The sequence below is a fragment of the Macrosteles quadrilineatus genome, unplaced genomic scaffold, assembly GCF_028750875.1.
Source record: "Macrosteles quadrilineatus isolate MER2022 unplaced genomic scaffold, UCM_ALF_1.0 Scaffold_875__1_contigs__length_27665, whole genome shotgun sequence".
Classification (NCBI taxonomy): Eukaryota; Metazoa; Arthropoda; class Insecta; order Hemiptera; family Cicadellidae; genus Macrosteles; species Macrosteles quadrilineatus.
The window spans coordinates 13,255-27,666 of record NW_026543468.1 but is presented as its reverse complement, the minus strand read 5'-3'; the positions used below and the strand labels follow the sequence as shown (position 1 = coordinate 27,666).

The 14,412-nt window shown below is 41.5% G+C and overlaps 1 protein-coding gene across 1 annotated transcript; it reads right to left on the bottom strand.

Annotated features, from left to right (window-relative positions):
• Window positions 1-328: 328 nt before the first annotated feature.
• On the bottom strand, window positions 329-3,197 carry LOC128982641 (serine/arginine repetitive matrix protein 2-like). The gene is made up of 3 exons (XM_054401589.1): window positions 2,165-3,197; window positions 994-1,973; window positions 329-916 (listed from the first exon to the last, which is right to left on the bottom strand). The coding sequence occupies exons 1-3, from the start codon at window positions 3,195-3,197 to the stop codon at window positions 329-331; spliced, it is 2,601 nt and encodes an 866-aa protein (XP_054257564.1).
• Between the last annotated feature and the right edge of the window lie 11,215 nt (window positions 3,198-14,412).

Below are 14,412 nucleotides of genomic sequence, written 5' to 3'. Positions count from 1 at the left end.
GAAAAATCCTGAAAGAATCCAGCAAGAATCCTAATAGAATCTTTAAAGAATCCTAATAAAATTTTGAAAAAATTCTAATGGAATCTGGCAAGAATCCGACAAGAATTCTGATAGAATCCACTTAAGTAAAGGTTCCACTTACTTCGTCCAACTGCGTGAGCCAGTTTGCAGGAAGGCGGCGGCATCAGCTCATAGTCGACGTCAGGCGTCGTGACCAGATCGACAAAGTAAGGTCCGTAGAGGTCACCGAGGCGTTCCACGTCCGGCGGCAGCGAGCAGAAGGCGCACGTCCAGCCGGCTGGCGCCGTGTTGGCGCCCAGTTCGGCCATCAACTTTTGGTGGACAGTTTGCAGATTGCCACCCGTTCGACTGGCTGCTGTTTGGTTACTTCCACTTCCGCCGGCAGCTGCAGCCGTCGCTTGAGTGGCATTCTCATTCTCCTCAACCATGCCTCGACCGTCAAGCTGAGTTTGTCGCTGGCAGACTGAGTACTCAAAGGGCATGGTGAATTCACTGCTTTCAACTGGCGAGCTATCAGTTGCCTTATCAGCAATGCTTGACTTTTTGCCCTTTTTAACCTTCTTCTTCTTTTCCTTAGTTTTGGCCTTTTGGGCGGAGAAGAGCTGCTGGCGCCCAGATCAAGCAAACTTTGCAGATCCTCAAGGTCGGCGCCCTGGCGAACGATGCGCACAACTGGACCGATGAATCGGGTGCGAGCAATGGCCAGTGGCACTTTGCTGTTGGCCAGCAAACTGCTGCTGCTCACATTGGCGCTGTCAGTTGCTGCATTGCTGGATTCATTTGGATTTTCCACTTGAGATGTGGCAGAGGAAATATGGTTCTCCTTTTTGCGACCCTCACCTTCCACTTGCTTTCTTTTGCGCTTTCTGCTTTTGTCTTGGTTGCTGCCTGTTGCCTGCTCACCAGATGAAGTGATCGATGATGCTAGCACTCGCTCAACTTTGGCTTCAAGTGTCGAAAAGTCAGGCAAACTAGTCTTGGAGGCAAGTTTCTTTTCCTTTGAGGCTTTAATGTTTTTGATGGGGATGATAAAGCTAGCAGTGATGGGCCAGCTGGTGGAGAGGTGACTGACTGGGCGACGCTGGCGATGATGGCGGAAATGGAGTCGCCATCACCAGCATTGCTGCTTGAAGCTTCAATTTTTACATCGCCTGACTTCCGTTTCTTTTGCTTGCCCGCACTTTGTGCAGCCTCCTCCTCCTCTTCCTGCTTTGACTGACCTTTAATTTCAGAATTTTTGCGAAGTCGAACTGAGGATCTTGGCTGTGAGCCTGGCGGCGGCGGCAATTGGACTGCATTGGACTGAGCTGTCTTTGAGATGGCCACCCGTTCTTCCACCCTTGATTTGCTCGACTTTCGACCTCTTTTTGCCAAAACTGACGCTGTTGAAGGTGATGCTAAAGCGGTCGTTTGCTGAATATTCTGCTGAGAAGGCAGAATGGATTCCCCGGTTGTTTGCTGCTGTTGAAGTTGCTCCTGCAGCTTCTTGATGAGTTCCTGATTGCGCTTCAGCTTGTAGGGATGCGTTTTGGCGCCAAAGGGTCGACCTCGCTTGGCCGGCGGAGCATTGGGATCACGCTTGCGACGGATGCGCACTCGCTTGGGCGGTGGGGTGAGCAGTAGTGAGATCGGAGTAGTGCTTGAAGAAGGAGGAGGTGGGTTTGCACTGGTGGAACTGAGGATGCCGACAGTTGGGATCACCGGAAGCGAGGTAGAAGTGTTTGAAGTAGTTGTAACACTTGTCGAAGCTGACTTTTGCTTTTTTACCCGTTTTTTGGCAGACTTTTTGGGTGAGTGCTGCTGCTGAGTTGCAGATAGAGGGGTGATACTGTTGGGGGTGATTGGGATACTGGTTGAAGTTTCAGGCTCAGGGTTGTTGGCATTGGAAGGTGATTGAGAGGATGTTGAGCTGGTCTGGTTGAATTCGCCTGATAAAGGTTCGCTAGTTCCAGCTAGTTCAATCGGTTCACTATGATTGGGTAGGAATTAGGAATGGCGGAAGAATGGTTTTCTGATGCGGTAGTGCCTGAGGAGGATGGTGCTGAGCTTGATTCGAGTTGAGAAAGCTGATGAAAATTTGCTGTATTGGTCACTGAAGTCAGGTGATTTGCAATGTCATCAGAGTTTTCTATAGTTGCTTCACCATTTGACTTTTTGTGATGATGCTTCTTTTTCTTTTTCTTACTGCCTTCTGAACGAGACTTGGAAGACTCGCCATCCTTTTCAGATTTTCGCCCCATCTTATCCTTATTCTTCTTTTTCTTTTTCCTCTTTTGTTTCACCGTTTCTGAGTTGTCAGTTGCTGCTGAGGGGAAAATTCCGTCAGTTTCAGCGGTCATCATCGCCTCATCAAGGTTATTTAAACTAGAAGAGGAGCTACTTGTTTTGAAGTGCTTCGACTCTTTGTGTTTGCTCTTGTCTTTCACTTTGTCCTTGTCCTTATTTTTCTTCTTCTTGTTCTTTTTGCTGTGGTGATGGTGGTGATGATGCTGATTTTGATGCTGATCAGCTGATGAAGAGCAAGAATTGTTGAGTTGCTGCTGCTGGAGATCAATGTTGTTGGAATTGGACTGACTGGCCGCCAAGGCGTCCAGCATATTCAGTCCCGAATTGTCACTCATCGTCGTTTTCTTGAGCAAAGTTGAGTGGCTGGAAGCCTCAGTGGTCAGTGATGACTGAAGAGGATAATGCTGGTGGTCAGATGATGACTGCTGAGGTGACTGGGGCAGTGAAGAGGAGGTGGAAGAGGAAGAAGAGGAGGATGAGGATGAGGAAGAAGCGGAAGTGGATTGAGATGCAGGTAAACTTTGAGGTGGTGAAGATGAGGCTGATTGGCCGTTGGATACTTGCGAATGAGTGGTGGACATTGAATTAGCCACTTGGCTTGTTTTGCCACTTGAAGTTCCAGAGGGATAAAAGTCTGAGCTGGAGATGAGACCTCCTCTTCCATTGACTGCTGTTGTTGTTGCAGTTTGTGACCGAGAAGTAGTCGGTTGAGAATTCAAAGTTGGAGTTGCTTTGCAAAGGCTGGCTGCAGGTTTGGTTGTGCCCTCGTAGTTTGGTGCTGGCGGTGCTGAATTTGGGTGCAAGTTGTGGCCATTTTCTGGCTCACCAGGCAAGACGAATGTCGTTGCTGCTGTTGTCGTCGTCGTTGCCGTTGAGATGTCTACCTCCATGTTGGTTGGAGCAGTGAGATCTGAAAAATGAAAATAATTTATTGTTAAACAAAGGACAATTAGTGTGTATTGATTTTTAAAACGGTTAGTCCTGCTGCAGCACAGGTAAAGTTGCTGCTTTGCGGTTTAACCACTATAACAATGTTGAAAACGCTAGCCAAAAAATCGATTGTGCTTTCGCAACGGAAGTTGGGAACGGTGTATAAAATGCGTCTTAATTGTTTGCAACTGTCATTAAAAAGTTATCAACTTTTAGTTTAAGTTACTTCAATTCAACTTGGGCAATTTATCAAGTTTGCAATTGGCAAGCGTTATATCATTTTAAAAGGCGTATTAAAAAATGATAGCAAACTTAATTGACGCATTTGCAAACTTTGTTTGAGTAATGCTTGCATAAAACGTTACAAATTGATTCAAAATAAAGAAAGTGTTTTTGGTATTGCGAGCAAATTTGAAAGCACTGACTTAAATTCTACTTGCACTGCTGCTGCTTATAATGCCAAGCAATGACACTCAGAATCCCAGTGCCTGTCAACGGAAGATGCAATGATGGTAATTTGATGGAAAAATGGAACAACAAAGCAATCAATCAGGTCGGGTGCTGTGGTTACAAGAAAAGCAGATGCAGAATAAGTAAAACTCAAGCAGAAGCAGCTTTATTCTTTGTTAATTTCCTCTCTACTTTATTAGCAGCACCGGCAATTTGTATGGCCACTGGCACCATCGAGCTCACAGTAAGGAAAATCAAAATAAACTGCAGAAGAAAGGAACAAAGAGAAAAATATGATATAGGAGGGTGGCAGCAGCTGAGAGTTTTTGCCTTGAGTGGCCAAGTAAAATTGCTTGCAGACAATAGCGAAATGAGACAATCTAATATATATAGCAAGAAAGAGAGTGCCAATTGGAGCGCAACTGTTTTAACACTTAACATTTGAGTGCCAAAGCAGCACTAATGGCACTGCAAGCGGGCAAGAAGGATACTCACATCTAATTAGCAAATTCCAGTGCCAGGATTACCTGTTCCAGGCGGTAGTAACTTTTGATTTGGGTGCAGACAATAGAATGTGCAGTGTGTGACAAACAGTGCAAAACAGACAGCTACAGCAAAAAGGTAGATAAAGACACCAATCTTGAGACACTGCAGACGGAAAAGATGATAAAAATTCTGCAATGAAAGGAAGAAAGAATGCTCACCGGTAGTGCCTTTGTTGGTCTTTGTTGAATTGTGAATGGCAATGCAATAGGTAGATAGTGCAGATATGCTGCAGGGGCAGTAGAGACCTTTTGGGTGAGCTTAAGGAAGAAAAGATGAGAGAGAATTTGCAGTCCAGTGAAAAGAGAGATGAGAGATGAAGCCAAAGCTAGACGATGCTAACCGACGACAAAGATGCTGCTGCTTTTGCTGCAGAGAAGCTGGTGGTGGCGTGCTCCAGTCACTGAATTGCGCCCAGAGTGAGTTTGTCTGTCTGTCTGTCGGTGGACACTACTGCTTTCCACCACTGCTGGTGCAGAAACTCTTCTCAGAGATTTCTCTCTGTGCTCAGGCTCACAGGCAGTACACAGACTGGCTGTACGGGTCAACTCAGGATGTATGCATCTGTGCGTGTGAGTGTGCAGAGGAATAACACAAAGAGAATGGGCAGAGAAAGTGAGTGAGTGAGTGAGCGCACTGTGTGGCAGGCAGGCGGGCGAGTGCCTGTGGCGACTGTGGTGACTCTGCTATTGCTTCAGCTATTGCTACCACCACTGCTGCTGCTGCACTTTCTGTTTCTGTTTCTGCTGTTGCCTATTGCCTTGCAAGTCAGGCGCTGGCGCGCGCAAGTTTTGCCAGTGAGAAGCGAACACAGCTCGCCTGCAGCCAACTAAGCTCCTCCTCATCCTTTTTTCCCTTTCTGCCGCAAGACTAGTCAGGAGAAGTAAAGTGACTGAATGAAATGAAGGCATCATTTTTGCTGCATTGTTTGATTGCCTTTGGTTCAGTGGTCAACTGAGATTGGAGCCAAACTGAGATCAGACTGAGATCAAAGATGAGCACTGAGGTTTAATCTGGCTGCCTTATTCTTCAAAAGCTAAACACTTAGAAGCCTGTTTAAATTGAATAGTGGAAACCACCACCATCTAACTACCACTTAAGGCTTTTGCAGTGGCAGGCAAAAGCGGGAAAAAGGGACGGGCCAGCTGACATATATTGCTTTCATAGACAATGATATCTCTCTCTCTCTCTCTCTCTCTCTCTCTCTCTCTCTCTCTCTCTCTCTCTCTCTCTCTCTCTCACTCTCTCTCTTTCTCTCTCTCTCTCTCTCTTTCTCTCGTCGACATGGAAGCACAGTGCACGTACAGTGCTGAAGGGACGCATGTCAGCTCAACTCAGCCATTGCACTTGAAAGCAGGCAGTGGTGGGCGAAAGAGGCGCTGCCTTCGCGCGCGCTTGGCAGCCAACTCTGCTGGCCATGATCGATTTCAGCTATGAAAGCACTGCAGCAAAAGAGAGAAGGGTAGCCATTGTCTGGAAAGCAAGGCAACCAGTTTTGGCTAAAGAAAGGAGAGCATTCTTTGGTTTTGAATTGGAATGGCTGATCGCAGTATGACAATATCGGCGTTGCTGCAATTGGAATATGGTGGCAATCTTACTAGTGGTCGCTTTATTAGGTATTTGTAAAAATTGAATTTCAGTGCTGTTAAAAGCAGGCATTTTTACTATTGCTATCATCTGCATTTCAGGTTGAAACGGCAAGATTCATGCATGCTTAGGTTGTAGTAAATAAGCAAATTTGAGAGGTAAATGCTAGAGCTAGATTGCAATTTACTTTAAAAAAATTTTATTATAGCACAAAAATTTAAAATAAATAGAAATAAATGAGATTATTTTGCAGTAATTTAAAACATTGAAATATAATTTACTATTTGTGTATTTGAAACTCCATCTGTTGAGAAAATTTTGACATTTTTAAACGTAATATTTTAAAACTACAAAAAATAATAGAATCACAATTTATTTAAAAAATACATTTTAAAAATAGTTTGGATGCTTTTGATATAAATCATACAATTTAGCAAAAAATGAAATCCATAAAAGATACTTAAAACACAGATGAACAAAAAACGTCGCAGTGTGTTTCTTCTCTAAATGTTCAATTTTCCTGAACGTTTTCATTGTTAACTGTTCATAGACGTTTATCTGATCTAAAGTAGTTTTTATTTCTTCAATTTGCATAGAAATTTGTGCGTTATAATAAATTCCTGTAGCACCAGAAAATAATCCAGTACTTAGGCCAACAGCAGCTGCAAGTGGTGTGAAAACTCCGGTTACTCCAAGAGCAGCTGCCCCAGCTCCAATAACAAACATTTTTGCTGCCTTTTCTCTTATTCTATTTTGATTGGCCGTCGCTGTTAGCAAAAATTCATGCATTTCATTTCTAATTGTTGCAAATTGTTGACGAATAATTAATTCATCATGAGCTTTTATTTTTATAATTTGAGCGTCAATTCGTTTAAGCAGCTCTTGTTGATTGCCTTCATTATTAGCATATTGAGAAATTAGCTCTTCAAATTGTTGAGTTTCATTGTACAAATTAATAATATTTCTCTCAAAAAGTTCGAAATTGGTTAACGTTTCTTTTAAAAAATTTCTGTTGTTATAAAACACCACAATTTGTTTTGAGTACAAAAACATTAGCCAAAATTGAATTAAAGTTGGAATGCCACCAATTTTTGGTAAAAAGAAATCAAGTACTAGTTGTTTTACACGAGGATCAAATATGTTGCAAGCTACAATGCCGGTAGCCAATTGTAAAAGCTGCCGAATAATAGGGCCATATTGGGACCATATTTCGTTAATACGATCTAAAATTCTTGGAATAACTTGGCGTTGTAAATGGTCAATCAATTCAAAAATTGCATGAAGAAAATTAAGCAATTGTTCTATATTTTCAAAAAATGTTTCTAATTCAATGTTAAGTGTTCTTCTGATAATTCGACAGAAAATGAAATAGGTGGTAGCACGCGGTTTTGCTCCATTTTAATTTTTTTTTATTTAAAAACAAATTAAAAATGTATTTTGTATTTATTGAATATTTTTGGTAGTTTTATACAAAAACTAAACGTGTTATGTTTGTTGAAAGTACATTTTAATTAACACTAGTCACTAGATTCATGAGAAAAGAGAAAAGATAAGATTATTTTTTGCTTGCAGCAATTGATAAGATTCACCAAATATATGTAAGAATGTTGCACTTTAACGGTTGTTTTCCGCTGACTGGCCAATGAATCAGTTGTGTTGCTAACTGGGTGAACAGTGAGTGTAGGAGTATAATCGCGCTAATCAAAGTGAACTAAGTGAACAGCAGCGTTGCGTTTTTTAATCAGCCTCAATGCACGAGGTCTCTTTTATCGGTTCATTTCTCTCCTTTCCTTCTTTCCTTTCTATTTCACTTTCCCCTATCTGCCCTTATTTCTGCTATTTCTCTTTCTCCTATCTTTCTTGCCTCTTTCTAACCACACAAACACGCCACCACACAAAACTTACCCATTTCTCTTATCACACATTTCAACCACTTTCTGGTCAGTAACACTGTAACATTGTAGCCACTATTTCCAACCCATTCTTGAACTTGTCACAATCAACGCATACCCGAAATACCCTTTTCCTCCCTAGCATCACCCCAGTGCTGACGGACAATGCCCCCCCCCCCCAGACACAGGCGTTCAGCCCTTTGGCTTCACACACCAGATATCGCCAGACCAACAGCTCCTGAACGCAGTATAAAAGCCCCATTCACTCTCGAGCCACGACAGCAAATGGTGGCCACCTGAGCTCAAAGCTAGACCCGGTCTTAAGTGACTTCCTTTACTTTGAACTGCTCCCCTGACTACTAGTGACACGTCTCACACACAGCCCTCTTCAAATCGACTCCGACCAGTTTTGGTCCTCTCCAATCAACTCCAAATCCGACTGAAGCCGCCCTCTGTCGGCCGCTTCTTACACCTTTCCTTTTCTCTAAATAAAGACAATTTTATTTACCCACCAACTTTATATATATTTTTTTAGAAAATCATGGCTTGAGAGACTACAAGTAGATTGGCAGTTCAGATAAATTGTAAACATGTAACAAATTGAAATAATTTTATTGGTAAAAACATTTTATGATTTGAAATAAAGCAAAGGAGGTGGCAAAAAACAAGAAATTTTTCAAACAAAAAGTTAGAACCTGAAACTTGGCATGCAGATACAGCTTGTCAAGACGATCAAAAAGTTAAAAGACACTAAGTATCAAACCTTTCTAAAAGTTCCAAAATGGCGTTTGAAACTAGGGCGTTGCCACCCACTGGGGGGCAATAGGAATGTATGAGAGTCAATGGAAAGCAAAAAAAAATCAGGGGGCTTTAGGGCCCTTCTCACTGCCCACAACACATTTCTATTGAAGGGCAAAAAAGGGGCAGCTGCCAAAGGGGCAGTGAGAGGGGCGCTAAAACCCCCTGATTTTTTTTTTGCTTTCCATTGACTTTCATGCATTCGTACTGCCCAACAATGGGCGGCAGTGCCCTGACTTCAAACGCCATTTTGGAACCTTTAGAAAGGTTTTGATACTTAGTGTCTTTTAACTTTTTGATCGTCTTCACAAGCTGTATCTGCATGCCAAGTTTCAGGTTCTAACTTTTTGTTTGAAAAATTTCTTGTTTTTTGCCACCTCCTTTACTGTGAAATGAAATGAGTGTCGCAAACTGAAATACTGTATTTTGTGATTTTGTGACTCACTAGCAATAACGATTAATATGTGTTTGTGTACGTCGGTTGGTGATGACTGTCTTAAATGATTAGATAAATGTTTTCCCATGAACTTTAATTGTACTGGTGAAAGAATTTCATTGTTGTTTTTCCCCACTGAAAAGTCAACTAAAGTCACTTGTCAGTGTTGGCATTGAGCTAATTAAACCCTTTCACACTCTTCAAGCAATTGCGAGTTTGATTTAAACATTTATTTAGTTTCATACATTCAGACAAAAAATATGTTTTATAAGTTGTTTTTCCTTTATCATATTTTACGTCGCTAAAATTTTGTTACATAATTTTTTTCATACACAAAATATTGATGCTAAATGTATTAAAATGCATTTAATTTAAACTGAATTAGAGCACATTTTTTTGCTTAAATTAACATTCATTACTCTTTCCTTTTTTCTATGCAACGGCTCCAGCACTTCATCACTGCCTAGCGGTGGATTTCGCTTTAGCCGTTGATACTGCCTTGGCAGCAGAAAGTTGTCCTCAAGAAAGTACCACTCATAGCCGACAAAGGCTGAGTTAACTTCCAAATTGAGCGCCTCAAACTGAAGTTCCTGTTGATGGTGAAGATCAGCCGCTGAAGTGAAGGGCGTGGCAGCTCTGGCAGCGTCTGCGGAAACAGCCTGAGGATGCTGTACTCGATGAAGGTGGCCGTCGCCGGAAATGGCGTTTCCTGAGTGTAGTACCAGCGCTGGGAAAAGGGCAAACGGCAAAGGGTGACGCCTGATTTTGGGTACAGGAAAAACGGTTTATTTTGGTAACTTTTATAGTCATTTTTGAGGATAACGGCGTCTAGGTAGGTGGACAGCGTCGGTGGAATGGGCACCATTGGCGGCGGGGAAGCCAACTCTCCATCTTTGAAGGACAAAAGAGAAATGACGAAGAGGTGCTTGGCAAGTTTGGGAAACTTTCGCTGTTCAGTGTTTTAATTTTTGAGTTTTCATTTTTATTTCAAAACGGTAATTAAAAATGTTAAAATTAATTAAAGTTTGAAAACTTTTTCAATTTTAAACACATCGGCCGAATGAGCTGTCAAAGTGTGCTGTCACGCTAGAAGAAGGGGGCTTGCTTCAAACTAATTCAAGCATTTTGCTGTTTTCACCAGACCTGTCTAGACTGCTGCACTGAACTGCACTGAGGAGAGTTCTCCATTACTTCTTCAATTGGCAAAGAATCCCATTTGCAGAATTGCCAGAACAAAAAAAAATAAAGATAAAACAAAAAGAAAAGGCTGCATGAAGAAGAGTTGAGATATTAGAGGATGGGCAAATAAAAAAAAGATTATTTGGAATCGACTAGACGGCGAGAATGTGAGAAGTAGCAGCAAAAAAATGCAAAGGCGGTGTTCTCAATTTGGCTGATAAATTTAATATTCAAATAAAAGCGCGCTCGCTGAAAGGTTTTAGAGAAATGTTGTATACCTGCTGCCATATTCCATTAAGGCTGCAGATATTAAATTAGCAAAAGCAGTAAAAGTGGGCTTTGCCGCAGCAGATCAATCTTTCAGTTTGAGCATAAAAGCGAGCAAATATATGCAAAGATTCGGTAATTAATAAAGCCTTGAGTGCTTTTTGACGTTGCACTATGAATATTGCGATCATGCATATTCAAGTTAATCAACCACCTGATTTTGGCTCACTCTAAGTTGATAACTGAAAGTGGTTTTTATTTTGTTAAACTTCTTACAAATTTAAAATTTTATACATTGTTCAGAAAAATTAAAAATGAACAAGTTATTACAAACTTTATTTTTATGTTTTGTTCGTTCACTCTAGAATACACAGTCAAAAGCGTTTTAAAATGTGGTTTATTGTTACTGAAGCTACAGAAAGATTAAAGATGCTGGCTGAGATTGAAGTCGCAGTGCAGGATTCAAAATGGATGCCCCAAAGTGGATGCTTGATCAGATGACCTTGTAGAGGACGGGATAGCCGCAGACGGTGCAGTTGCGAATGACCAGCCGATCGCCATCCTGGTCGCGTCCATCAGGGCCTAGCATGGCTAGATGACGATACAAGGCTTCCTCCTTCACCTCATTGGCACTCTTGCCATCTAGACGTTGGCTGCTGTTGGGATTGTCACCACCCTCCTGATTAAGGTGAATCGGGCAGATGGGCACCTCATCGTAGTGGTCGTCATTCTTGCGTCGCTTGTCATCGTGGGGCTTGTCGCCGTCGCCGCCGCTTCCACCGGCACTTCCGCCATTGCCGACATTGACACACTTTCCACCACCACCGGCGTGGCTGCCTCCATTTCCAACGTTGGAGCCTGATGAACCAGAGTAGAACATTTTCTGTTTTTTTGTTGGGCAGGTATAATGAATAAAAACGATTGACTTGAAGCTTTCTGTTTTGAATTAGAGAATAAAAAAAGATACATTAGATTTAAGTAGACTGCCTTGCAGTGCTAAAAACAAACAAAGTCAAAGGGTATTTACAAGCAAGCAAGCAGGCACCAAAAGAAAAAGAAGCAGCAACAAGCAGGATAGCAATTTGAGTGCAGAGTGATGCCTTGGAGGACGCCTGACAGTCGACTGACGCAAGGATGCTGGCGCACTTTAGCTTTTTGACCAGCAGCAGCAGACTTTCTACTCTACTTTAGTTCAGACAGTGCTCTTTTACTCTGGGTGGCGTCCTTTGTGCCCTTCTTCTTGCTTCTTCCGTCGCAACGTCTGTTGCTGCTGCACTGCTCACTGCTTTGTGGTGTCACTGCGTCTCATTAACTCATAGCATATTTACTGGCAGTCTACAAACAAACAAGCAAACAAACTTGCATCACTGGCACAGTTTGGAGCTCACTGTTGTTGCTGCAAAAAATGTGCTCACTTTCAAAGAGTGAGATTGCCCCTTTTACCAAATGGGTGCTTGGCCAGCTTCTGAGCTTCATTTAGAGAGTGGGAGAGAGCATTTTAATTATGGTTAGACTGAATGGCTTGGCGCAACGTGTTGGCAAGCAGATGGACTGCACTCTCTCTCTCTCTCTCTTCAAGAGAAGTTGCTGTTAGTTTAGCAATCTTCAATTTGGTACGCCAGTTACTGCCAAGCAGCTTAACTGGTGGGTTCCTGGGTGGCAGAGACGATTGCACAAGGATAGAGATAGATAGTAGTAGTGTGACCTCCATCACTGCTGCACTGCACTGCCAGCCAGCCATTTCAGTCAGTCAGCCAGCTTCTAAAGTATGCCATTTAGGGGTAAATTGAAAGTAAACTCAACTGCACATTGGGAATAGTGGTGCCCATGTGTGCATTGCAGAATGCCTTGTGGTACAATTTGGCCAGACAGTAGTGAGCTAACTACTGAAGGGCACAGAAAATGCCATAAAGCCAAAATAGCTAGACAGGCCTAATTGCCTTATTGTCTTCAGTGGTGGTGGTGGTGGTGGTGGTAGCTGCACTAGTCAATCCTGAACGAAAAGAATGGGCAAATAGAAGTCAGAGAAGAAGAAGATGGTGTGTTTCCAGCCATCAGACGATTCCTACCACTTTCAATTGGCAGCAAGTAGCTTCTAAACGCTCTGAGCTGCACGTCGTGATTTATGCCTAAAGAGGACAGTTTAGTCCTAATGCCAGCCAGAGTTTGGCAGTTGTGCAGTTTAAAGTGCAAATTAGTGGGAACCCATTTGGGTGACTTTTTATTTGGATTTTTTTGCCTACTTGCATTTGAAATATGTTGAAATTTGATAATAAAATGAAAATTATATTTGTTTAAAAGTTTTGTTTTAGGAAAATATTTTTTAATTGTTAAAGTTTCAAATGTATTTTAATGAACTACATATTTTAGTTTGAAAAGTTGTGACAATTAATTAACACAAGAATATTTTTTTATTTAATGTTTATCAATTTTGGTTTAATATAATTATAAAAGTTTTGAATAATGTTGTTTGCACTTCAAAGTTTTTTAATTTTTGTCAGATTTTAAATTTTAACAAACTTTAACTTAATATTCAAAATTAGATGTTGACAAATATAGCCACCAGATGTCTCAATTGAGTGTATCTTTGGTCGCCTAAACAATCCTTTCTCTTATTTAAATTTAAATAATTTTAAAACAGTTTTTTAATAAAACCAGTAAAATAATGAAATTTTCTGTATTGCAATCACACAAAATAAACATTTTTTGCATTTGTTTTTTTAATTTTTTTCAAAATTAATTATTTACTTTCATTTTGAACAAAATAAGATTTACTACCTTTCAATAGAATTTAATGATCTTACTAATCAGCTAAAAATATGTTTTACTACTTTTGGGGCAAAACTAATCAAGTCAATTGAACTAGTGTAATAATCATGTCAGTGAGAGAGGAAGTAGCATTCAAACAAAAGAAAAACTGAAGTTTGCCATTAAAAGTAAGCAGAGAAAGTGGTAGTGTTCTATTCATCTAATGATCATAAAGTGCGCCAAGCACCTTATGCCTTATTACCACAACTGCACTACAATTATAATAACCAAAAAGCTGGTAAAAATAGATTAAAGTGATTTTAGGCAAAACAATGGTAGCTTTAAAACTACTGGTCTTGCTTTTAATAGCAGTAGTGGCCCAATGTTTTTGCCTTATTATTGAACACTGATTTGAGGTGTTTGTGGTGAATGGTGGTTAGCTCAGAACATCTCACCAACTCATTCAAGCTCAAACCAAACAATCTCTTCTTTCACTCTCTCTCTCTCTCTCTCTCTCTCTCTCTCTCTCTCTCTCTCTTCAGTAGTTCATCACCACCATTGTCATCTTTTCAGTTTCATCTCCAGTTTCTGCCTGGCTGCCGTCAGCTTGCCTCCCCTCCTCCACCTTGCCCAACAGTAGCCCACTGGAAGCCTTTACCACCTTTACTACCATTTGCACAATATTGATTATTACCACTTTTACTACTATTACATTTATTACTGCCTACAACATCAGCATCAACAGGCACTAAAACAACACACAGCAGTAGCAAGCACTAACTCACACTTTACAGCAACCCAAGCAAGCCGAGACCCACATATTCAGTGTGCGAGTCAGTCAGTCAGTCAGCAAGTGGTATATAAGCATGTCAGAAAGATGAACCTCTGAAGCAGCAGCCACCAACTACCAACCAAGCTTACCTCAACACTCAAAAAGTGAAAACTTCAATCTTACTGTCATTCAGTGTGAAACTGCACCAGCACTTTCAGCCACAGTTGAAAACTAGCATCGTTTTTAAAATAAAAACCAAATATACTTTTCCCCACAATAAACCAAAATTTAAATCTGCCAATCATGTCCGCCTCAGCCATTCTCTTCGGCCACCAGCGTCGGCCGCCGAATGTGCCCAGCTATCGTCGTCACCACGGCTGCAACCCAGAAGACAGTGACTGCCTTGAGTGTGACTTTGCCCGTGAGCTCACCCAGCGACTGATGGCAGTGCGATTCAATGAACGGCGAAAGGCCATTCTGCGCCAGGTGAGCGCTCGCATTGA